We start from the raw sequence: 27,617 nt of genomic DNA, 5'->3' as shown, positions 1-27,617 counted from the left end.
TACACAATTACATTGCCGGTAAAAAACACATGTACTTACATGTGCATATTCGTCAAGGCGCTAAATTAAAAAAAAAAATTAAATGATTAATTGTTCCACGAATTTTTTTAAACAATTTCTGTTTTTTATATTATTAGTTAACATATTATATACGTAATATCATATAAGAGAATTTCTAGAAGCACCATAGTAACACTTAATATTCAAATACGACATATATATACCTACAGATATACACCTACATATATGTATGTACAATATATAGAAACACAGTTAGGTTTGATTTTGAGTGCCGGAAAACAGATCAAAGTCACACTTTAAGCCGTCACTCACACACACACTAACGACTTAAAATATAGCTGAGAGTAATGAAATGCAAGTAGTTAACCATTGGCGATGGAAATTATCACATCAACACAATTTACCCAGGCAGACGCTATTTATTTTATATATCTATGATGATCTAAGCATATAGCTACTGTACTTACATAAATATATACATACATATTTCTATTTACGCATATTTATATACAAAAATTATTTATATGCGTAAGAAGTTATGTAAATATGTATGAAACATCATAATTTTTAGCGTTCATCTTTCCTATACTTCAACTATAACCCTAAAGCATTCATAGAAGATTTTCTTTGTAGATTTCGCCATATAAGTACATACATACCTAATTATGGTTTCCTCTAGATGTCACATATTTTTACTTACACTTTTTTCTTTGAGAAATCACTACTCAATATGGTACGCTCCCATTCCTAAATAAACGTATACAATTTTAGACAAAAAATTTGCATTTCATTTCGAACCAAAAAGAATATCTTCACATTTTTCACAAACCTGTTTATTTGTTTGTACCACTTTTCACCCCACTACTACTGCTACTGCTAATACTCTTCACCAAATCTACTGTGCGTATGTATAATGAAAGATTCCACGATGAGGAGCACGCGAATTTGCTAAACTCCATGTGGCTAACTGCCATCACGTTTTTGTGCGTCGGTTATGGTGATATTGTGCCGAACACATATTGTGGACGCGGTATAACGCTTACCTGTGGCATGGTGGTAAGTATTTCGTTAAAAAGTAACAAATTCAAATATTCGCATCAGTAGGCCTTCAGTGAACGGAAAATTCCGCGATGTGACAGGTTTTTAGCACCCTTTAATGTTTATGCGATAAATCTCAACCTAAACGTCGAAAATAAATTAGCTTTTAATGGATATGTTCATATGTATCTATGTAAATTAATACTGTATAAATAGTGACCAAACTATGATATTACCTGCGAAGGACGAAATTAGCAGTTGGTTGGTTGTTTTTACGTATGTGTGGGCGCATAAGCATAAGTGTGTATCAATCTGTGTGTGTATGTATGTATATATGTGTATATTATAATTAGTTTTTATTTACCGTTGTACAATTCTAAATACGTGCACACATACATACACAGCTGTATGCATGTATGTACATATGCCTATTATTGCTGATGAATGATTTCATTGCCCACCATTTGGTCAAAACACATTTCTATAGTACATATCATACAGAGAAAGAATGCAGTAATGCCAATGTCCAAAAGCTAATGGCAAAGCACCTTAAATCGAAAAGTTGGAAAATCAGAATTTTGTTTAAGTGCGTGTTAGAACGAAATTCGAATGTGTGGAATTTAAAAATGCAATGTTTTCTTAGCCAAGATGCATGTAAGCATGTGCAACTAAAGCAGCTGAATTAGCTCTCGACTGCGATGAGCAATTCGCTCTGTGTTCAAAGAATTAGCATTTTCGTAAGATTCGCAATTCAGTGAATCAGTGGTAGAATCTGAAACCTGCTTCCAACTGCTATATTTTGGTAATGTACTTAGAGACTTGTTTCATGGCATATATGAACTGATTGTTTAACAGCGTTAACAGTTAATATTAGGCCTCTTCTACTAGTCACTTCTTTGCTCACTATCTTTATGCTCGAGTAACTTGACGAAAAAATTGCATGAGAAAGCAACAACAAGCGAGTATTATTATACTGGTATAACTCACTATTTTACAAACAAATGTAATTCAAGGCAGCTCTATTCCTGCGCTACCAATATACATACACATGTTTATTTATACCAGTGCTTCATCTATTCGCCACTTGCTAACGCTTGGCGAAAAGAAGAGGCCTATTATTTAACCTATTTCGCCTTTCGACAAATCCATTTCAAACACAAAGTTTAGATTTTCCCCCAAATTATTTTTATTTTAAGGTTGGGTATTCTTGCTCAGTATGATATACACCTAGAAATGTTTTTTTTTTTTTTTGCTTTCCGTTATTATTGTTATGTGTGCGATTCTTTTTCTGATACAAAACCACTCAATTCAAGGTAAATGAATGCACACACACAGTTACACAAATATATTAGTATGTCAGGTTATATTGGATTGCAATTCGTATTCTTTAAAGCTATAAGATAAATTCAATCTTTCCTGATCATCGGCAAACTTTTGGCTTTTTATGTTGGGTTAGGGCTCCTCACCTAATAAAACCTCATTATTTTTCTATACCACTTCTCTACGTTCGTGTGAATGTCTATGTACATGTTACCACTAATACTTGCATATGAACTCTGTAAAATACATATGTAAGTAGATATTTATCTAAATATTGTAACTCTAAAGCCTTATCCATAAAAACTAAATCAAGTTTGAAATGCATACACTTCCAGAAAATATTCTAACGTAAAAATTTGTTTCAACCAATTTCTTTAATTTTATACGAATATGCTTATTGTTTACAAAAACTAATATCACCACAAAATATGTATGTACTTGTACATTTTAAGCAATAACAGTGACAGAAATATTATAAGATACGTATTTATTGCAATATCGCATTGAAAAATTCTCAGTTAATACATGTGTGCATACATACATATGAATTTTACATATAATAATAATGTCAATATATGCAAATGTATACGTTGTTTATGTATCCTCCTGACACCTTTCTATCAACGCATACTCGTACGAAAGCAGTTTTCCTCACTTGAAATGTAAATTAAAAACGTATTTTTTATATGTACCTAAGTTTTTTTTACTGTCGCAAACAGAAACAACATATCTCTATGTGTGTGTGTATCTACAACCCGTACAGGTTTCATGACGAAGAACATGCAAATCTTTTGAATGCAATGTGGCTGATAGCAATAACGTTTCTAAGTGTCGGTTTCGGTGATATTGTGCCCAATACGTATTGTGGACGCGGTATTGCCGTCAGTACAGGAATAATGGTGAGTTCTGCAGCTTCGACGAAACGTACACATTTGTAAAAAATTAACAACAAATAATATTAAAAAACTATTTATTAATGAAAAACTAGTGTTTTCGTACATTTGTAAAATGTAGCATTACCCCGCTTAGACCATATGAACTTTATTAATAACAATGAACAACAGGTTACAGTTTTCTCAAATACATGCAATAATCAGGAATTCGATCATTTATAATATTGTAGAATCAATAAATTGTTTTTGTTCTGGGTCAAAAGTGATCGAAAGTAAATCGGCTAGACTTGCGTTTATTGTTCACCAATTATTAATTTCTCAATGCGATCTTTATTCACTATTTTAAAATTTGTCCCTCTCGAGGGCAAGTGTTCTCGGTATAAGCTGGGTGCAGACGTCCATACGTATTATTTTTTATATCGAAGAATCGGCAAAAAAGTGGTAGATTTTTTTTTATTGATGTGTAGAACAAATAATGTACTCGATTCGTATGATTAAACAAAACTAATATGAATAAGAGTAAATCGGTTTGGTATTGTATCTTGAAATGGTTTTTAAGACGATAATAGTACTCTGCATGCATTGATTATGTAGGGATTATTCTTCCTTAATTCGTAATTCGGTATATGAAATGAAAATTCCATTAACAATCTTATACTTTTGCAAAAAAAAACGGTATTTGGAAAGTATCTTTCTTTCATACAATTTCTTAACTATCTAATGTTATTTATTAAGCCTGTTTTAAATATATTTCTTGTTTCCCTGCGGGTGCACTACTTACTATAAGGCAAAGTATCATAGTAAAAATTTCCAAATAGTTTTGGACTAGTCTTCAATTCCTAAGCAAGGATAAGCGTGCACATGCCGGTCCGACTGGACGATTTTCATGATTATATCGTCATTTTCGCCGAAAAACCTACCAGAGCAATCATCAACTTCGGCACCCACATTATCAGAACCGTGGTTCAACACTTGGTGTTTGCCTGCCTTTTCACCTTGGTCGTAGGAGTACTGAAGAATGTGTCTAATTTTTGTCTCTTTTTATCTCCATTTTAGAATGCTGGAGCACGCAACTGGGTGCACCAAACACAAAACGGCCAAACTTTTTAAATCGCCGTGTAATCAATGTATAAGGATACATTGTGAGATATAACTCATTAAACGCATCTAACCGAAAATATTCAGAACTTTTTACTTCACCTAATATACATTTACAGATCTCTTTTATGAAAACTCATTCATGACAGAAGTTGGCTCTTGGAGTTTGCCAATGCCAACCGAGTGGCGATCGCTATTAGAAAAAACCCTTCCAAAATGAATGATAGTTACGCACAAATCCGCGCAACTACCGCAGCGGAAATTCATATGTGCAACATAATTTATAATTATAAATTATGGAATAAGAAGAAATAACTCCAAACTCCTCCACACAAAACTCCAAACCCAAACACCAAGCAACTCATTTATTATTTGTTATTTTGGATGCCGGCATTTTTACATCCATGGCTATTTCCAAAAAGGTATCACAAGCATTTTTTATATAAATGTAATGCCCATCAAAACAAAGAGGAAAATGTAAACATTGAACTGCCCTGTATAGGACATTTCACCTCTTATGAATTGGTTTCTAGCTTCAAAGAATTTCCCGAATTAAGTATTTGAGTTTACTTGATTTCAAATTTGAAAAAAGTTTTCGCACAATAGGATCTGACCACTTTCAATTTAGCTGTCATATTAATAACCTACCACATTTTAGTGTTCACGTCAAGGGAAATATAAGAAAATTTGCAAAAAAACATGATAGCGTCCGTTCGAGAGAGATTTCATTTTACTTCATTTCGTTCAATATTTTTACCAGGAAATTCATGGAGAAAATCTTCTTACAATTATCATTAATCAAATCAGAGCGTGTTGCATAGACAAAATGAGCAGACGTAAATCTGGGTAAAATAAAATTGAGTTCTGTAGCACATGAAAGCATTTGCATAAATGTATATGTATGTGTTACAATAATTGGATAACATTCACAAATTTTGATTTTTAATAAAAATACTCAGAAAGTGATGCTACTAAATACTTCAATGTACTACTTGGTCAAGTTTCTCATTTACATAAAAAATCGCATAAATTGCAATAAGGAAGTATGAAAAAAGTTTTTTAATTTGTTAAGTATTTATTTCATTGCTGAAATGGCTGTATTCATATTCGCATCGTTTTTGGAATACAATGATAAATTTAGCATAGAAAAAAAAATGTATCACATACCGAAAACAACAAAATACTGCATTAAGGAGTGCGGTGTGGAAACCGCCAATATAGATATACTATTGTATATACTATATAAGCGCACAATATATTCTTCAAATTAGGTAATTAGTATATCTATATATATAAGGCCCATACATCCTTTTTTTTTTTTTGGTTATTTGTCCGTGCTCCTCCTCCTATTTGTGGTGGGAGTCTTGATGTTAGAATAGAATTTTACCACTGAATTAATACTAAGTCACAGTTGCTCGACAGCAATGGTTAAAATACTGGACGATATTAGAATTAGTTTTGACAACGGAGACTTGACTCTACTTTGTTTACTTGACTTTTCTAAAGCATTTGACTCAGTGAATCACAAATTGTTATGTTTGAAGCTTAAGCGCTATTTCGACTTCAAAGACAGTGCGGTAAAGCTCATGGCCAGCTACCTTGGTGGCAGAACGCAGAAGATCAAGACCAGTAAATTAACATCTCAGTCTAGATATGTGCACACTAATGTTCCGCATGGGTCTATCCTTGGTCCACTTTTATTCAGTCTTTTTGTCAATGATGTTTTTATCGTTTGTCAGTATGTGAATGTCCACGCGTGTGCTGATGATATACAATTGTACTTGTCCAATCGTATTGGTCTCGTTGAAGATCTATGTTTCAAAATAAACAGTGATTTGTCTGCTATTTCTGTTTGGGCTAATGAAAACTCTTTATGTTTGAACGCGTCAAAGTCATATGTCTTACCTATATGTAATAGTGTGGTGCATGTTGAAAATATCCCTAAACTGTGGGTAGGTGCTAGTTCCCTTACCTTTATGGATAAGGTAAAAAATTTGGGGTTTATTCTTAACACAAAACTTACCTGTGCTGCCCATATAAATAGGGTTGTGGGGAATATTTATGCTACATTGCGTAAGCTGAGAGTCTCTGCATCATTCACGCCAGAGGAAACTAGCCGCAAATTAGTTATCCACCTAATTATGCCCCTCATTACCTACTCTGAGGTGGTATACAGCAAACTTTACTCCACAACCTGCCATAAACTTAATGTAGCATTTAATAATGCCACGCGGTATGTATATGGGATTGATAGACATGATCATAGGTATATCCGCCTGGCGGACGAAGTTACTGAGCTGTTGCCTTAACAGTTATTTGTCTGCTAGAAATTGCATATTCATGTGCAAACTTACATTATTTAAGTCCCCTCCTTACCTGACAGAGAAGTTGATACCAGTAAGATCTCGTAGACACAACAAATTCATCGTTCCAACATTTATTTACCTGACATCATCTAGATTATTCTTCATTAACGCTGTTAAAGTGTGGAACTGATTACCCGACACTGTGAAGACTGGACTTAACAGATTTAACTACAGGGCACAAGTCTATAATTACTTTAGAAGTGTTTGACTGCATTGAATTAGGGCAATAAATTTCTCTCTATATATTCTAATATATACTTTAGTTTTTTTCTTTTCTTTTCCTACTACCAAATCCTTATCTTCTTACTATTATAGTTAAGTTACATAAATTCGATTGATTTATTAATGAACTAGTGGATAAATTTAGACTAAGTAACTTTCATGTTAAAATCATTCTAGTTATACGAGAATATACTAATGTTGAAGTACTATTAAAAGACCTTAGTCTTACTTTGTACTATTGATATAAATAAATAAATAAAAAATAAAAAAATAAAAAATTATTAGCACCATTTCTACCACGAATTTGACTTTGACACCTTTGCCTTTGAATGAAAATAAATGTGTAAACAATTCTTAATAAATATTATCCTTTTAATTTTCATTAGATATCTTCATTTTCTCCTTTAGTGTTTGGCGAGTAAATTTCGAAAATTTGGTCCAACTTTTTTTTTCATTAAGGTGTCCACCACGTAGGTCACGTATTGTCTTATGTCTTAAAAATGTAAACGCTTTCTAATATTTTATTGTTTAAAAGACTTGAAACCATAACCAAATAGTTATTAACTGTTTGAAATTTCATAACATGATTTGTACGGTACCTTGCAGACCCCATAAATATATGTTTAGCCGTTTAAACTTTACAACATTCAACAATACGACACTAACGATATCGTTGTGAATACCCCAATTGCGAGCATTCATCAAACTGAGATCAAAATAATTTTGAAAATTACGGTCGCAGTTTCAACACATTTAACACGACTGCATTTTTGAATTGAATACCAGAACTTCGAAATTGCGTTGCACAATTGTTTTTAGAACTAATCATTTCAATGATCTGCTATAAAACTCGGCATTAGAAAAATCCAAGTTTAAAACTATTAATGGTAGAAATGGTAGACATATAAGTATTTAGAGTAACTGGAGGAAAATGATACCGCTAAATAAATTTAACAATAACTATACAAAGAGACAAAAAATAATTAAAAAAAACGCTAACCTTGCAAAATAATTTCAAGTTAAAATTTTAAAAGCTGTCTTCTGACAGCTCAATACTTCTGCCCAAACTCAATATTTAAGAAGTAAAAGTAGTTATTAGACAATTTTTTTGTAATACTTACAAATATTTATACATATTGATTTGTATGTATATATTGTAGGACTTACAAGCTGATTATTCTTCACCTTTAAACTATACTCCAACAGCGCAGTTCCTTTTTGGTGCTAGACATTAAGTGACAGCTAGTATCAAATACATAGTAGATACATACGTAAATTTAAGCATAAATATTTATTGAATTATTCATGTGAGCATAAATAGCATGCACACAATATTTTAGGAAACGTGGGGTTGAGATTTAATAACAAAACCGGGTACGAAAAGCATTACTTCTGGCTGTGCAAAAATACTCGTCAAATTAACTATTCCCAAATATAATATATGTATATAATTGCACATAATTAGTAATTAATTAATAGCTTATAAATGTATTACAGGGCGCCGGTTGCACGGCACTGCTTGTTGCGGTCGTCTCGAGGAAATTGGAGCTTACTCGTGCGGAGAAACATGTACATAACTTCATGATGGACACACAATTAACGAAAAGGGTACTCAAAAAAGTGTTGAGCTTATTTTGTTACAAAATGCAGTGTAAAATTAATTTTTTTAGTATCTCTTTTATTTACCAACTATGCACTCTCCTTAAGATTAAAAGTATCTAATAACTGCAGTAAATAAATATTCGCACTTTGCAAATAATATATGTATGCAATTATGTTCTCTAAATCGAAGAATAACAACCCAAATAAGCACTTACATATTTGTCAATATTTATTGACGTGATAACGTCTTATAATTCGATGTAGCCGGCTGCACGCACCAAAAAATGCGTCGTTATCTTGCTCATGCGTCGTTACCTTGCTCATGCGGCGTTATCTTGCTCATGACGGAACGAACGACAAAGAAGCACAATCGGCCACCGCGTTCGGCAACGTTCGACATCTGGCTCTCTCCTACTTGAGTGAGCATATATGTATATGTATGTATATGCGCATTTGTACATAAATTCACATATTTGTATTGGCATATGCCTTCTTCCTGTGTGCATGGTAATGAACCATTTCACTGTTGAGAATAGGACGATGATAGAAAAAGTAGGAAAGGAAAGGGAGTGTTTCGAGCGTAATGGGTCTTGAAAAAGGCAAATCGATGATGGTGCCTCTTAGTGTTGTTGACTTATTAACGTCTGATGCACAATTGAAATTGAACATATCTTTCATGAATTTGATAAATGTTTCTTAATTTTTCACGTTTGTGTAAATGTAACTTGATCAATTCCATTACGATTCCATTTACCTCCTTCTCTACATCCATACAAAATATCTATCAAACAAATAAAATTAAAATTTTCTTTTGAAAATTGCAACCATTCCTTCAGTATTTTCTTATGACGTTGTCACGTTAAACTATCGTTAGTAAACCGACTTTACAGACAACCTCTTTTTTTTGTGAAAAGGGCAATTTTTGTACAGAAATATTTTAATATATTATTTCTATGTGATCCATGGTACACTGTACAGGAATATGTTAATAAATATAAACATCATTTCCAAATGTGCCATCAATAGGTTTCTGCTTCACCTTCAGTTTTGTTTAAACAGTTGTCAAAACAAATATTTGGAGAGAGAGTCAGAAAGACTTAACTAAAAATTATTTATAGCTATATAATTAAATATTTATAATTCTTCAATTTAAATATAGACTACTTATAATTTTGGATGTTTTTCATAAAAACTTACTACAAGTTGTGTGTAGTATCCTTCCAGAAATCTTTTAAATATACACTTATATTACAAGATCAAAGAAGTATAGAGCTGGCCACAAACAGGCCCCACCAGCAATCCCCACCGATTTGTTGCAGTTCGGAGAAAATCCATCGTGTATGCCGAAGTCCGAGCACAAATCCCAAGTAATTGAAAATTTTCATTTACCTGGGATTTGTTGCTAGTTTGTGCAGCAGTTTGTGGATTTTCTCATTTTTTTACTGCCCATCGTCGAGATAAGAGTAAGCGGAAAAATGACAAGTGTTAATAAAAAAACTGTACACTCTTCTGGAGCACTCTTTTCCTTATTTCTTACAACTTAATATGAGAACAATGTCTCCTATTTTGCAACCATTCTTCATTCAAACCTGTTTTTTTTCAATTTTTTTTAATACACATGTAAATAACTGCATGAGCAATCGCGTCATCCGCTTTTTTGTTTCGCATGTTAACAATACAACGATCGCAACGAAATGATGGTTTATGGATTTGTGTGTTCTACAGGCTAGGCACAAATCGCTGGGAATTGTGCCCTGTACATGGCCAGCTAAAGACAAAAAATACTATTCATATTAGAAATTTTACATATATCTAGGAATATTTCACTAAATGTATTAAAATTAACATTCCTCAAGCATAGAAATCATACAAATAGAAAACAAATTTAATTTTAAGAAAAGGCATTGTTTCTGAAAAATGGAATTTATTATCGATTTTTGGTCTAAAGAGTACTAACATTAAAAATTAATTTTTTTGAAATTCATACTAAAATATGATTAAATAAGAAAGAAGAGTACTATCCAAAATAAATATATTTTTTTTTTAAATAGTTATTTCCGGCAATTAAGCGTCGGGAAGATTTATCGACATTTGAATGAAAAGACAGTATACTTGTGTTATCGGTACAAAAGTAAAGATCAAATAAAGAGCTAATACTATGTTTTGTTCTAAACTAAAAGACTTTTTTAAAGACTTTGGATATTGACTTCTTGTCTTACGACATACGACATACATAGCTCTTGAGCCAAAAACATCCTTTACAACATTGTAACCAATTATCAAGCGTCTTGTCTTCATATTAAGTGATTTTGAAGTAAGAAAAAGTAATTTCCCACAAAGACTCTATTGCACAGGGTTGGGTGGAAACTGCATTTAGTTGTAATGCACAATTTTATCAACCAACAGCGTTCTGTTCAAATTCAATTTTAACTGCGAATTATTTGGCAGTACTTATTTTGATAAAGTACTGTTTTCTTCGCAGTGCCCCTTAAGTTCAATCACACATCATTTTAACAATAAGAGCTTTATAAATTATATGATCTTCCTGCTAGGGAGTCACAAAAGCTTTCTAAACTATATGGCTCTTTGGCTAGGGATGTCTCATATTTACGCAGAATTCAGCACACAAATAAACCTTGTTCAAACTGATCCCCATTCGAAATGTGTAAATACAACATAACACTAAATTCATTATAGAGGGTATTAAAAAAGAAATAAAAAATATTTAAGGAGGTAGTAGTAATCCGCTCGGCCGCCGTAACCGCAAAGAAGCAACAGAAGCAAAGAAGCAAGCCTACAACACCCATCCAAATGTTTCAAGCAAATCATGTATGATGTTGACAACGGATACATTTTTTTCGAATCCAACATAAATAACTTCGTAATTGTGACACGAATATCCAAGTAAAAGAGATATAATAAAAGCATGGAAGTAACAAAGAAAATAGACAAAAAACAACCTGACATATCTTTGAAACCGTTGATCTGCGGACCTACATATGTATGTTTTGCATCTTTTGTCCATTATTATTACCTCCATAAATATTGTGCATTCTGCATCCATACTTGTTAAAAATTTAAATTTACCTATATGTAGTTTTATGTAATATTTAAAATACTCTTAAGCTAAATAGGTGCATAGTTCATAAGAAGCACATTTTTTTACATATTTTTTATATTTATTGATTTATTTCTTTATTTGCTTACTTATTTATTTATTTAGCAAATAGTGTTAATACAAATTTATTCCATCTCTTCCTTGCATCATATTTTAGCTGAAAAATGCAGCGGCAAATGTTCTTCGTGAAACTTGGCTCATTTACAAACATACAAGACTAGTAAAACGGGTTAATCCCGGACGTGTAAGAACCCACCAAAGAAAGTTCCTTCTAGCTATATATGCGTGAGTATTCTGGAGAAACCTGTCTCACAACTTATGTGCAATGTGCTCTGTGAAAGTCATAATAGTTAATCAAAATTAAGCATTGTACATACAGATAATTTTCCGCAATTACCCCAGTCTCATCCCAAGATATCTACTGGATAACTTGTTGTCATATAATATTATACGAGTAATAACAATTTTGCTTTGGAAGTTAATTAGTCTCCCCCAATAACCACCTCAAGCGAAACTCCACTAATATGTCGAACTAAAGTGCTTGTTCACATGCATGTATCACAAAATACATACATAAATATTACCTTTAGGATAAAATGATTTTTATTTTCATACTAACCTAATGATATGACGGTCTCTCAAAGATCTTAACTTCATTGTTATGTTAAATACTTTGTATGTATGTACATTCCATTTTATTCACCTCCTACTCATTCAATGGCTTTTCTACACATACATATTCACGTATGTACATGGATGTTCAGAACGTTTAGGGTAAAATCCATCAAGAGGCAATAATCCACTTATCGAAATGGACGGATAAAAACAACGCTCATCTGAACTCGTTTTACTAGCCTGTAACTAGGTTGTAAAGCCCTGTTTACATATTGTATAAACCACATTTAATACAGTTATATGTTTGTCAACTGTTATGCAAGCAAAATGCGGTCGCATAAAATCAGTGACAACAACATTTACATACATAATAAGTCGTTAATTTTCTAGAATTTCGTATCTCAAACTCCAATTTGATCACATTTGCTTCATATACACTTACCGCTAGATGTAGACAATAATGTAAGTGTATTTGTCACTCTTTTTAAATCCCCAATATACTGTGTAAGCTTGTCGGTGTTGTTGGTGGACTTACACTAAAATGTAAACTCCAATTTTCACTTTGAATATTAGTATCCGTGATTTCGTTAGTGTTAAGATTGCAGAAGTATCTACTTCTTCTTCACTGTCCAAACCCATTCTAATTTCTTATTTACACCAAAAATTACTCATAATATTTCTCTAGACTACAGCAGTATGTTACCCCAAACTTTATAGTGGTCAATATTGAAATTGAGATACGATTTTCTGCAATCTTAACGACGAAATTTATTTCTATCGCTACGTATTTTTCAACAAATGCTTCTTTATAAATTTTACGAGTAAATGCTCACCTAGTTGAGGGAAATACTTATAGAAACCGAAATAAAAAATTTAAATGGACTTACTGTATTTTACGCTGGAATTGTAAGAAACTGTTAGTTATGTGCGTACATGTTGGTATAAATCTACTAAGAAGCAATTTATCGTGAACTAGTTGAAGAATTAAACGATAATGCCGATTTTCTTGTGAATACTTATCGGCATCATATTTTACGTAAATCTATATAGAAACATAACCATCATTACAATTTACATATAAAATACAGGTAGTATAGATTTTTTTATACATTTCGTGCTTTTTTTTATAAAATAAAAATCTTCTAAAGCGCTATTAAATTTTAACATTAAGTAGAAATATGGAAAGAATCAGCGATCAACTAGTTAGCCACCTTATTAGCTAAGTTCTTTACACACAACAATTCATTCTATGGCTAAAAAGCATTTATTTTATGACATTTCAGTTTGTTAACCATACATCCTCTCTTTATAATGTGTTTAGCAGAGCTTCTCCTCCATATATTTTATAGCAAATAAAAACACAAAGTTCTGCAAATGCAATGCATACGCGGTAGATGTCAACTCATAGAATTAAATGCTATGCGGGAAAACTTCCTCAAAAAGACATACATATGTGATTAATTATATTTATATAAAAGAAGACACCTGTGCATAGGTAACACAAAGTTCAAATCTTTCATAAATAATCTCTGTTGATTGCAATTTCAGTTTTTCATGTTAGAATTTCCTTATGAAATGGTACTAACACCCTATTCGCCACAAGTACGCATTCCTTGAAAGAAAATATAGAATATCTCACATAATCAATGCACACTTTAACTCGTCCAATGGTGGACAAACCAACTACAAATCAAAAATCTTGCAGTGTATTCAATTTCATAGGTATACCTTCCATCGAGTCCTTCAAGAAAAAACTTTATGACTCAGCTAAATTATCCGCACGCATCAGAATCTACCCGCGTCGAGACATTGTGCCCTCATTTAGGAACAAAGGATTAAAAAAATCGTGTACATACAAGTAGTACAACAGTTCTTCTAATAAATATTAAGTCTATAATTCCTACCATGTGTTAAAATTTTAAAACTTGGCGAACGTGCAAAGAGGATATCAGAACGATTGTATGTAATTATTTCTCTAAGTTGGTAGATGCTTAGTCAAGCTTCCTCTTCATTTGTCCAGGTGGTTTTTATTGTAAGACAACAAGAATTTATATTTCTATGAACATGAAAAATATGTTAATCAAACTCTCCTAGTCGGTATGTTTCTCTTACTTTTTATTTTAAATATTTTTCTCCCTAAAACGGAGAATGTTATGATCTAAGAATATTTTATTGATTGGAGATTTAGATTAGAGAAAAAAATTAAAAAGTCAAATAGAGTGTCGAAAATTGAACCATGTCGGCCTTAAAGGCTCTAAGAAACTTAGATACAATGACTCTATCTACTTTCGTCCAAGTATTCCGACACCATTCATATACCGTTCGACATATTCAATTGTAGCTTCTCAAATGTTATTTATTTAGGTCTATGATTACAAGAAACTTACAAGATAGATACATATAGTATATACTTATATTTATCTCGAGCCTTGAAGTATTGTACAAAATATTCTTACTGACTACACAGCTAACATTAATCTAAATGTAGATCAATATTAAAATTAGCGCACATATAAAACGGCATACGAGTACATGAGCTAAAATAAAATAAAATAAGTTTTGATGAAATAGTGTTTTTTTTTTTTTTGTTAAAAGACTTTCCAAAACAAAATTACGTGTATCTATAATACAAGTACGAATAATACAATTTACGGTCTACCTAAAACATTTTTATTGAAACCATTCGAAGTAATGGGAAATGAGCCTTAAACGTTGATTGAATTAAAGTAAAATCATAAATTCAAGCATTAAAGTATTTTAGCGATGTTTTATTACAAGTTCGATTGGATAAATATTTGAAGATTATGAATAATCCTGCAATACATATAAAAATCATTAAAAAATTGCTAATAAAACTTTAAATTCTCTCCGACGCCAAAATAGGTTACGAAAAGTTAAAATGGACCAACGAAAACTAATGGATAACGCAAATACAATAACAGATATGGCGAAGGTAAGTACATGTAAATATGCTTATGTTCATATACACATATTTGAAAATATTACACTTATATATGTATGTACATATGTATTTAATATACTTTCTGTAGGTATTTATTTATGATATTTGCTTCTATTTATTTAGACTCAAAATACAGTCTACGAAATTATTTCTGATATGTCTAGTCGTCAAGATGCAATCGAAGAACGACTTACAAATTTAGAAGACAAACTGCAATCGTTACAGGTATATTCGCAAAATTGCTGCATCGAAGTATATTACACTACTATACAATTATTTCTACATAACTTCTATATTAATAACGGTTTATTTTGTCATTTTTCAATGGGCAGGATCATTTAGAGAGCCTACCCGATATAATGTCTCGTTGTCTAACCCAGCACCAAGAACGAATAGAACAACGCAAGAACTTTCTACACCCAGACGCAGCGGCCACATCAATGCAGCCATCACCACAGTCTCTATTTAACGCATCGCCTATATTATTTCCCCACTCAAGGTTTGTCTAGTATTTATCTATTTCTCACGTACGTGCAAATGCCACTCCTTGCACTTTTTTTGTATTGGTTTCCTTCCCCTCCACATCCACAAAATTTTACACTTTCATGCAGAAAAAACCTTTAAAAATGCAGTGCTCCAAGGAATTCCTTGTATTGACTATTACTTCAAGTTAGTTCCCTAAGTGTTATTAAATTCGGTTTTCAATTATTGGGCATGGTTCTCGCAAATCATTTCAGTGACAACTTTTAATAGACAAATTGGGAAATTGTCCCTTCGAGCCAGTTGTTCCAACATACAGAGTGGTCCAAACGTAAGTATTGGTGTTTTTCTGACAACGACGTTAGTTACTAGTCAGTAAGACCTTCTGTGCTCACTATCTCTCTGCCCGGCTCACTTGACGAAACAATTGCATGTGAAAGCAACAACAAAGTTGCTCGTACTCGTAAAACTGGTATAACTTACTATTTTACAAACAAATGTAATTTTAGGCAGCTCTATTCCAGCGCTGCTAAGATAGCCACTAGCAAACACTTGGCGAAAAGAATAGGCCTAGTATGTATCATATGTGTTTGGAGCGAAATAAATCGTCTTGCACATGAACAACACTGAAAAATATTGCAAAGTTATGGCCACAGAGAGCTCAGTGTTACCCAAAAAAAGGGAATTTATTAAAACGAAGTTCTGTTCGAAAACAAGCACCTCAACGGTATAAAAAGTTGGCGGTTCGTACTGTTTCAGTTTCAGCATTAGCGCAGCTCGAGCTGGCCGTTAAATTTAAACAAAAATATTACATTTTTTGACTAGGTGCATTTTGATTCCTTCAACTGATATTTTCTACTGATCTTTTTGCGTACTAACTGCTGTAATCGTGAAATTTCTCGCCTTTACAATATTAAAAGAGAGCCGCTTAACTTAGATTTGATTCCGTTTTGTTGATTGTGAAAATCCAAAAACGATATGAGCTCCTAAGGAGAACATCCTCGGAGACATTCGTAAAATTGTACCAAATAAAAGCCCGTATTACTGCGAAGTCAACGAAAAAATTGCTTCTTTTCTTTACTTAATTAAAAAAAAATGTACTTGTATTTGGACCACACTTTGCATTCATTATAAAAAAGTTGTTGCGTGTAAACCGATACTCAGCAAATTTAGCATACGTACAAATAGATTTACATATTTAGTACAATTTTTGAATATTTTGGTATTTTGTTGTGAATGGTCATATATGAGTAACTCCTCGTTTGAATAATTCGGCCGTTAAAAACTCATAATACCAATCAACTTTTGATCATTTTTAAACAAATCAGTATATTTAATTTTATTAATCGTGACCAAACTGCTTTTTGCATAGAAGTGTTCCCTCATCCAATAATGTTGCTGCAACATACCATTGGCCAACCAGTCCTATTTTGCCACCTGTATCTAGTAGAACTCCACATTTAGTGCCTGATACTCACATGCCATCGAATGGATCTGCCGCAGTTAATAGCTACGCATCTTCCAATAAATACGGCAGCTGAATAGAAGAAAATGAGTGCTCCATGCCTGTCGCCTATATCGAGATGCCCACGATATCGTTACCATTCACATCGCCCATGTCAAAGATTGCAAAAACGATAGCAATTACACCACTAGCTAACCTCATCGGCGGTGCCAAACACAATTCCGATTTGCCATTAAATGTCGCCCGCAGAATACCCAATACTTTACATCTCATCATGGAGACTACAATTTCCGAAGATACTGAAGCCAACATACAAGATTCGCCAGAGAGTACATCAACAACAATACAACAACAACAAGAAACACGCCCAGCGTCACCAACCGCATGCACAACAGCCACGTCTATGGCTAACAATAAATTCACCAGGAAAAGAGAACGTCTACATAATAGTTATAGCTATATAAATAGTGCTAACAGTACTAAATCAAATGATTTCATTTCGAAAACGGACTATTTTAAGACTTTCTCGAAATGAAAACGATCTTACTAAGCTGTCACCCAGTTCTATTACACAAACTACTTAGTACGTACTACATACATACATATTATATTATATATAGTTTATTTGAAGATCAAAATTCGATTCTCACGAATTGTGTAAAAACATTCGTGATGTCTACCAGACATAGAGAGTACAGACATACATATAAAATGTACCCTTATAGAGATATGTACAGACATACATGCATATGTGCATTAAGGGTATAGGTAAAGTATCTACCATATTGATGCAGTATGAGAAATGTTGAGAAATAGTTAGGAGTTTAGTTAGAATTTCGTTCCAAAAACTTCACCCAGAGAAAATTTTCAAAACTACCTATACAAATTTAAACGCTTCCGACTAATGATTACATAAATTATTAGCTTTGTTTTTTTTTAGCTTACATAATAATTCGAGTGGCCGCCGTAGCCGAATGGGTTGATGCGTGATTACCATTCGGAATTCACAGAGAGATCGTTGGTTCGAGTCTCGATGAAACACCAAAATTAAGAAAAGCATTTTTCTAATAGCGGTCGCCTTTTGGCAGGCAATGGCAAACCTCCGAGTGTATTTCTGCCATGAAAAAGATTCTCATGAAAATATCTGCCGTTCGGAGTCGGCTTGAAACTGTAGGTCTCTCCATTTGTGGAACAACATCAAGATGCACACCACAAATAGGAGGAGGAGCTCGGCCCAACACGCAGAAGTGAAATAATATTAATGCAGTATTTCGAAGTTTTTAACTGACTTTTTCTTGGAAGAAAATATCCCAAGAATTAGTAAATAAATTCTGGAACAAATTTGATTTTATATTATTATACTTTAATAAATTTGGAAGTCATTGGCACCAGAATATATACATAATTGAACTTCATAAAAAATATCTGCCGTTCGGAGTAGGCTTGAAACTGTAGGTCCCTCCATTTGTGGAACAACATTAAGACGCACACCACAAATAGGAGGAGGAACTCGGCCAAACACCCAAAGAGGGTGTATGAGCAAATTATATATATATTGATACATATGGATGGAGATATGAGTATGAGTACTTGCATATGTATATATAAGTACTTCGAGTTGTTACGAGTTGGTCTTTTGTGTTCTTATTGCATAAGGAAAAAAGATACAGAACCTTTATAAATTAGTTTATATATATTCAATATGTATATTCGATATGATCACTGATGAGTTTTATGAAATAATACAATATAAAAAATTTAAACTAAACATACATTTTTTTCGAAGAAGTATAAATCTTTTTCCAATCTCTAAAATGCCTTACAATGTAATGAAATAAAATTTATTCATATAGAACAAACATTCCCAGAACTGAGTAATAACGAAGAATAAAGAAAAGGGCGATCTTCTGACGTCAATTAAAACTATATTCCAATTCCTATTTTACACAATGCTTTACGAAAAAAGTTTAGGAGCAAAAAGGTTATAATGTCAACGTATGTCTAATGAGATCCCAACGTATTCAGTTTAGTACATGTAGTTTTCCCGCAGAGTATATAAGTAATAAGTTAAAAATCTAAAAGCCGATGCTTATTTTAAATGAAAAATTCCAAAAAATTAATAAACGAAATAATTAAAATTACTTTTCTGGCTAGCAAGGGTATTCAAGAAATAGTAGGAGCTATTAATTTGTTAAAAAAAATGTTTGATTTTATGTTTCGATAGTAAATATAAGTATATACAATCTTCTGAGTATATCTAGATCATCGACACGATTGTGTAGTTGTTAGCGCAACCTCTGTTATTTCAAAAACTCATTCTTATATCTTCACTGTATCTCATGGGTGAGGCTTTTGATAAATTGTATCAAAACTATGCATATAATATTCAACGTTTCCAACAAGTTATTGTAAGAGATAAAGGAGTTTTTATATATCGTGAAAGATGTTAAAAACTGTATCCTTAATGTACATATGCAAATTCATATACATACACAAATCATATACTATATACTTATAAAATACAATAGGTACATAAAAATGTATCCAGTTTTGCCACGTATGGTAATCACAATTTGTTAAAAATATTCTTCTTTTTTTTTATTATTATTTTCGCACTGAGTTCACTATGCTGACATATGTACATATGGATGTGTATGTGTATGTACATATAAGAAAGAAATAACGGTGTACAAAAAGATTAAAGCAACAAGAATTTTTGGTTTCTGTAAAATATACTTTTACATAGCATAAATAATATACTGAAAAAATTGAACAAGACCAAAATGTGAAGCCACAATCTTATCAAACATTCTTTAACAGTCTTAAATGTCTTAAATTAACTGCAAGCCATACTAATACTAGCGCCCATAACTGAAGAGAAGAGACTTAGTCTTACCTTAGTATTTCAGAAGTAAGCTTTATTGTTGATTAAAACTAAACACTGTAAATAATGGAGATCATTTACTTAAATCGAGAAGTACGACATAATTCACACTAGTGTGAAAAAGTATGCACGTAGGAATTGGAAAACTACGGGTATAACTGCAAACTGCAAAAAAGAATTGGTAAATTTCTTTAAATTTACAAATAGGTACGGAGCAGCTACGGATAGTTAAGCTGGAACTATAAGCTAAATTTTTTTTAGTGTTACTCGACAACATCCGTTTTAGAACGAGACAATTATACGGTTATACAGTTTGTCAATATTCAAGAAGAATACAAAAGCGCTAAGTTGGACATAATCGCGATAGATTAGTAAATGTTTGGACCTTTACCTTGCCTGAGAGAAAATGTTTCAAGTGTTTGCCCTAATACAGCGAAGATATTCCATGCCTACTTGCGCTTCAAAGGACACGGTGCAAAAACTTTGCATTGTAGGAGGTTTAGAACGAAAAACACCGTAAGTAGTCAGCGTATCAGCGTAAAAACAAATTAAGAAAAGTAGACATTTGATAGTCAAAAAATATAGTATTCAGTTGCATTTTTGGATTGTATTTGACTTTTTCGAGATTGCTAAAAGTAATTATCAGCATCAAAGTGAAATAAATGTATGACAGAAGAGAAGGATTCTTTATTAAATAACTTTTACAATTGGTTCTATCTTTCGACTGACAATGCTAAAATTCCTTGGAAGTTGTCCAGTAGTTGTTTTTAAATATTTATATATTTTTATGTGCATAAATTTATGTTTATTTACGACAATTCTACAAACCAATTAGCTTAATTTTATTTTACTACTGGAATAAATAGTGGTACTGTTTACAGTTGTCTACGAACATTTTGCGACAATTCGAAAATAATAGATTGCAAAAATGTTTCACGATTTCCAAAAGGTCCAAATTATTATTTTTAAAATATGACATTTAACATTATAACGCTTGTAAATAATAAGTATTTAGTTTGGAATTGAATTCCACTGTTTCCCAAGTTCGAAATTTCTACTTATAAATTTTTTTCGATTTAATAATTGTCGAACTTTACAATTCTAGTCTCAAATAAGAAAATTCTTTAAACGTATGTATGTAGTTCTTAATATAAAATTTTTGTTGTATAGTATGTATGCACTTAGTAATGTGAATGCTTGTAATAATGATAGTGCGAGTGATTTCTGAACGATTTTATTCGTGTGATTTTGTAGACAAAATATTTAAATACAGTTTTACCTTTTTAAGAAAAAAGGAAAAAAGACTTATATAAGTAATTACAAAACATTTAGATAAAAAAGTTGTAAAAAGAATCTAATAAACGGGATCCGAATCGTGTTTATTAAAAAAATAATAAATTATAAATAATAAAAACAAAAAACAAAAAAACGCAGTTCAATTGCCTGTCTAACGAAAAATTTCAATTTACCCAATTATTTTCTAGTAATGAATTTGTAATAAATACAATACGTATAAGCCACCGTTATTGGTGGACACAGCAGTCAATATGTACAACATCTACATGCAAATCCATATATAAATAGATATGCATGGAAAACCTATACAAATACACTAAAGTTGGAGATTGCTTGTTAGTTTCAAATATACATTTTATTTGGCATGCACATTTGTATGTATGCATTGATTTCTGGAGCATGGAATTATCACAAGGCACACACCATTGACAACAGGTGAACGATTAAAAAAATTAACACCACCTAGATTTTGTTATAATTCTACCAGCTTTATTTCCACAACTCCTTCACTTCAAAGTGTGAAGTTCAGTAATATTCTTTTAAATATTGCATTCAATATAAAGCGCGTGAATATACTTACTTACACATACATTCATAAATGCCACACAACTACCTTTTATAAAAAGCTTTAGAAATGCTGCAGATACAAAGCGTCGGAGAGGACCAAGCGGCTACTATTAGCGTACTTTGGTATAAACTTGAATACTTTTGTTGCACGAGTATGGCACATATTTCGCATGACAAAATGTACTGCTGTCAACAATAATATATGTAAAAACTAATTTCTTATCAGTTTTTACCAATTGAAACTTTAAAGGGTTCTGTTATAATCCGCTTTGGTGTTTTGAAGTCATCACCAAGCAATAAAACCGTCAACAACAGTTCTACATTACCGGAACGACTCGAATTTATATCCGGCAAAGGACTGTCACTTCATCAGCATTCCCCTTACATATATGTGAACTGCTTATGCTGTTATAACAACAACAACCGTGAACCTCCATACTTCCTACGCCTTGAGGGCCCAAGGATTACCCTAGTTAATACAGTCTATATTGTTCGTTACTAACTGAAGGATTATTTAAGCGAATGCTTATGCCTTTTATTTTATTTGATTTACACTCATGTTTGCAATTCTTATATTCGATAGCTTGATAGCTCGTGTGACTTATAGTCATCCGGAGGTAGTAATCAGAGTGATTACCATTCACTTCAAAAGCCTCCTAAACAGTGAACTATATATTCCTCGCCAACAATAGTTCCTTTCTAAGCTAGCAAGATTTAAAGAGACGGTTATTTATCTGTAATCAAATCGGTAGAGGAGGTAGACCCCCCGCTCATTTATCAAAACTCTTGACGCTCATTCACCACATACAAAAATAATTCGCTAAAGTAAGAATCAGGCGCGAAAAGATGCCTACGCGACAACAATGTCTTCGGACACAACGCTGAGTTAAAGGGAAATAAGAGATATATAATATTTTCCAAAAGAAAAAGGGAACGGAAAAGGAGAAAAAAGAAAGATAAAACGTAAGTTTCTTGCCCATATCATAAACAGGCAAACTCTGTGGAAAGTTTGGTGACTTACAAAAATCTTCAATAACGACTCGATTTTCTGTAATAGAGACGACGACCTGATGAGTATTGAACATTGCTATAGTACGATCAAAGAATAATAAAGTTACTAAAGCTGACGGATTACCTAGCTCCCTCAAATAAATATAGAGGCGAGGAGCTAGTAAGGTTAATGCATTAACTTCTGTTCAGAATATGAAGTAAATTCTGACCACTAGTCCATAAGAAGACGGATCCTGTAATACGCGCCAATTAACGCGAAATAAGTTTACAAATTAAAGAGTTTGCTTATAAAATTCTATGGAGCGAGAGACTGAAGCACATTGTATACGAACTAACTGGACTTTGTGAATATGGTCTTGGGCTTGGTAAATTTAATATCGACCAAATTTTTATAAAATGTTAAACTTTTAAAAATACCCAGAAGAAAGAAGGGATGGTGGTTGATCCCTTTCTCAACTTTAAAGTTGCTTTCGCCAGTACTAAAAATAGTTTCCTATATGCCGTTATGTGTGATTTGTTACGAGTATTCAAATAAAATGTAAGCAGCTAGAATTTAGATGACCCTTCGAAGAACTTTGAAACTAAACTAGGGATGCATCTCTATCATATAATATAGAACTCAATCGTTAAAATGTCAACTTAGTGTGCAAAGGTTTATGGTTTATGCTGATAAAGATGCAAATGATATATTCACCGGTGGTATGAACGAAACATCATTTATCGTCAGCCTATTTATATTGTTTTATAAATTTATGTATATTTATTTTATTGCAAATTTGTTATGTTAAATTTTTATTATAAATGAATTCGGTGAAAGTTTAAAATCATTTGTATTATTTTTCATTATTATTTTTCATTACAAAACCCTTGTTTAAAATGCTATGCAAAATGAAAAATGTACAAAAATTTAAGTTTTTCTTGTGTTTTGCATTCTTGTTCCGGTATTCCTTATACGAGTATGTACCTATATATTAAAATATTATATACCATTGCAAGCAACTAAACGCTCTTATATTTCATTTGTATGTAAGCATATGAATCAACCTTTGAAAAATAAATTTTCGGCTCTGAGTCTAGATTTTCATGATCAGTTCAAAATTCTGAGCATACAGTTTTCTCATACTCGTACTTGATTACACATACCACACGTACAAAACTTGATAAAGGTATGCAAAAATGTTTTTCTCATTCAGTGTTATTCGCCAAGTTTGATTGAAATCTTTGAACTACATCAGTTCATCATTATTTTTATATATAGCCAACTAACAAGGCTCTTAATAAGGAATCCATCGACCTACATCCATGGACAATTTTTCTGAAAGAAATCCCCTTATTTCGAAATGGTGAACATCATAGTCAGAAGTATTTCTTACCTTTTTTCCTAACACCACAGAGTTTATCGCACAAATAGTACAATACCCTCAGTGAATTATGCTGCATTTTTTTTTTATCACAAAGGAACACGATTTTCTGATAAACTAAAGCAAATATGTATGTATACGGGTTTCGGCCCAACTAATTACTTTTGCATGTACGAGTACATACATGTGGTTCATATTAACCAACGAAGAATAATCATCGAAAACCAAATAGAGTGGCTCGGTTGGCTAAATCTTTTATCGGCACATAAATACGAGTAAACTCCGCATCTAGTGTAAACTAAAACAGCGCGGTTTATCAGCGATAATTATCCGTTTAATTAGTCTGAGCATGTTTTATTCGAGTGTAGGTTGCTGTGTTCTCCATGCTGACACTACCTGATTTCCCCCATTCTTCTCCCATATATACATATACATACATAAGATGTAGCTTAAACCGAGCTGGTGGCTATAGTGCTAACATTGCATCGAGAGCAGAAAAATACATACATATACATATAAAAACATATATACGGAACAACCACCCAAAGTCAGAGCATGAACACTTCCACCATATATCAATATTTTCAATATTTACTTACAATATTTGAATAATTACTTTTCGATGACAAATGTAGAAGTTTTTCTACAATTTATCTGACTTGTTTTAATACAATTTTGTTTGCATTGGTTTGCATGATTTAGGATATATATGTATGTACATATGTAGATACAGCAAGCTGGCCAGCTCCGTAATCAAATGAATACATATATATTTGAATTCTGAAAAGTAATTGACACACAATTAAATTTAATTAAACAAGACTGCGGCTAAAAAAGCTTTATAAAACATTAACGTAAAAGTAATACTCAATACCAGCTTTAAACTCTAATGAGCACTGATGTCTGGGTTTCAAAAATATTGAATACCTACAAACATGTTTACCAAATAGTCAAATCCTGAACTACACATATTTTATAATTCTGGGTTATATTTTCATAAAAGATCATGTGTCGAATTTACTACATTTTCATAAAATAAGTAACATTTTTAATGAGAATTTGAAAAATTATTAAACAATTCTTAAAATAAATTGTCCAATATTAATTGAACAATTTCAAAAAAACAATTTGGTTCAAGACGTTAGTTGATTTTTTTATAAGAAAAAATCGTAAAATTTTTAAGCGGCTTTACTGAGGAGTAGTAATTAAATCTTAAGGGGACCAACAATGATTACAAAAAAATAATTTGTATTAGCTTTTGTTCACCATAATAAAATGTCCGATTCGTTTTTTGAAGTTTCTTATAATCAGGAAATTAATATATTTTACATTCATACATATGTTGTACCCTTCCAAGGAACTGCCTTTGAATTTGAATCAAGAGATCTTCTCGCTTAGACATATTTATGCAGTTTCAGTTTTACATACGAGTATGTAGAATTCTTTCAATCAGTCAATGGCTACTACGATTTCTAAAAATTTTATAAATTCACACAATTTTTATAAAAATTATGTTATTGAATTAAAACAGCTTTCTCTGTGTATATTTAAAGGGGATCATTATTTTTCTAAATTTGGGTTATTATAAACTTATTTTTTTAAATTTATTTTCAAGTTGTTCCTTGAAAATTGAATAATTGCCCGAAAACACATTTTACCCAATAGTAGTGCAATGCATAATTTCCAAAATTTAGGACTCTAATTGCGACTCTAATGAAAGTAGATGTTTTTTAGTATGAAAATAATAAAAAATCCACTTATTTTCAGTAATGCAACAAAAGTTGATTTTAGAAAAGCATTCGACCGTGTTTTGTCTTGTTTAGTAGAACTTAACATTATGTATGTAAATAAAAGATGTATGGGTGTTTTTTTTTGTCCCATTGTCCAAGTGTATGGAATATATGTATATATATGTATCCATATTTAAAACAACGACAACATAAAACTAAACAAAACGGATAAAAAAATGCTAAATCCCAATTTTGCTGTCTAACCGATTAGTGTCATTTTTTCATTTAATTACCAGCTACCAATTTATACATAGATAATAGTGAATCATTATATTGAAATTAGCTAAAAGAAAACAAAAATTAGATTATAAGAAACTTATTAAGATATACACGAAAGGACTTGAACAGTGCAACCTATATAATTCTGCAATTTAAACGAAGAAACTAAACAAAGATTGTTAAAAAAATGGTAAAAGAAAATTAAATCGTAATCTAAACAGAAACTAAATGTTAAAAATAAACTTAAATAACATTAAGTAAAAAAATATTGTTATTCTATATTAGGTAAAAGTGTTTTGCAAAAGCTTTAATATTTAGGGTGCCTACATTTGCTAAAAATTAGGATTTTACGAAAAAACTTTAAAAGTATAAGAAATATTGCGTAAATATGAGAAAATAAATCAAAATCCAATGGAAATTTTTTAAGTTTTATAACCATCGGTAAACATAGACCTTAAACTTAGATATCTGATTCATCTGATAACACAAAGCAAATTTTGCTGGTTTTTTATTTATTTTTGTTCATTTTTGAGACCCCATTTGTATTTGATTTGTTTTTTTTTTCGACAAACACAAAATCTTTAGGTGCATCTTTTGTCGGATTTTTTGTGAAGGCTATTCAGAAACTTTCACGTGACCTTTAATTGGTTTTTCAGAAATACAGTTTCATACATGTATGTAAATGCATATACATATGTACATGCATACATGTGTGTATAAAAAATAAGTTTCAAACAGGCACCGGCAGTGATATTTTTTTTGATTTGTAGAGAGAACCTACTTCATTTTTTTTTATTTGTAGAGAGAACCTACTTCATTAAATATTATGTATACATGAACATGTTCGCATTATCTATAATATCTTATTAGTAAATCTTTATAAGTAGATGTGCATAAACCTCTACTTGTATGTATATTTTATTTGGAGCCACGTGAAAACAGTAAATTGCGATTATATAAAATTTAGCATAAGAAAACCAGAGAATAGAAGATTTGTAAAACTATAGTAACATCATCGAGCAAGATTACTAAGAGTAAACCATTAAAATCGTAGTATAATAGACATACATACATAGTTATATTTACCTATACAATTAGTTTCATTGAATAAAAAACAGTTTACATAACTCTCGTACTGGCTATTTCTTCCATTTTTAAATACCATATTATTATACTAAAGCATGGATACTGAGCCGTATTCATGAAGAAAATAGTACGCTTGTAACTGCAATATATGAAGGAAATCCTTCCTTCCGAGCAGAACCTTATAATACATTCGCATATAAGTA

The 27,617-nt window shown here is 31.8% G+C and overlaps 1 protein-coding gene across 8 annotated transcripts in view; it reads left to right on the top strand.

Annotated features, from left to right (window-relative positions):
- The window catches only part of LOC128858609 (small conductance calcium-activated potassium channel protein), a 174,457-nt gene extending 146,994 nt beyond the window's left edge, over positions 1-27,463 (top strand). For 5 of the 8 annotated variants that reach the window (XM_054095015.1, XM_054095019.1, XM_054095017.1 and 2 more), the window contains 7 exons: positions 3,143-3,278; positions 8,456-8,566; positions 11,836-11,963; positions 15,177-15,246; positions 15,379-15,480; positions 15,588-15,754; positions 17,108-27,463. In XM_054095015.1, coding sequence (XP_053950990.1) covers positions 3,143-3,278; positions 8,456-8,566; positions 11,836-11,963; positions 15,177-15,246; positions 15,379-15,480; positions 15,588-15,754; positions 17,108-17,276 — 883 coding nt within the window. In that variant the 3' untranslated portion in view covers positions 17,277-27,463. Of the gene's footprint in view, positions 1-941; positions 1,078-3,142; positions 3,279-8,455; positions 8,567-11,835; positions 11,964-15,176; positions 15,247-15,378; positions 15,481-15,587; positions 15,755-17,107 lie in introns of all 8 variants that reach the window. The other 3 variants (XM_054095020.1, XM_054095018.1, XM_054095016.1) reach the window with 1 other exon arrangement.
- The last annotated feature ends 154 nt before the right edge of the window (positions 27,464-27,617 follow it).

This window comes from Anastrepha ludens, chromosome 3 (assembly GCF_028408465.1).
Source record: "Anastrepha ludens isolate Willacy chromosome 3, idAnaLude1.1, whole genome shotgun sequence".
NCBI lineage: Eukaryota > Metazoa > Arthropoda > Insecta > Diptera > Tephritidae > Anastrepha > Anastrepha ludens.
The sequence above is the reverse complement of the archived record's forward strand: the minus strand, read 5'-3'. Positions and strand labels throughout refer to the sequence as shown.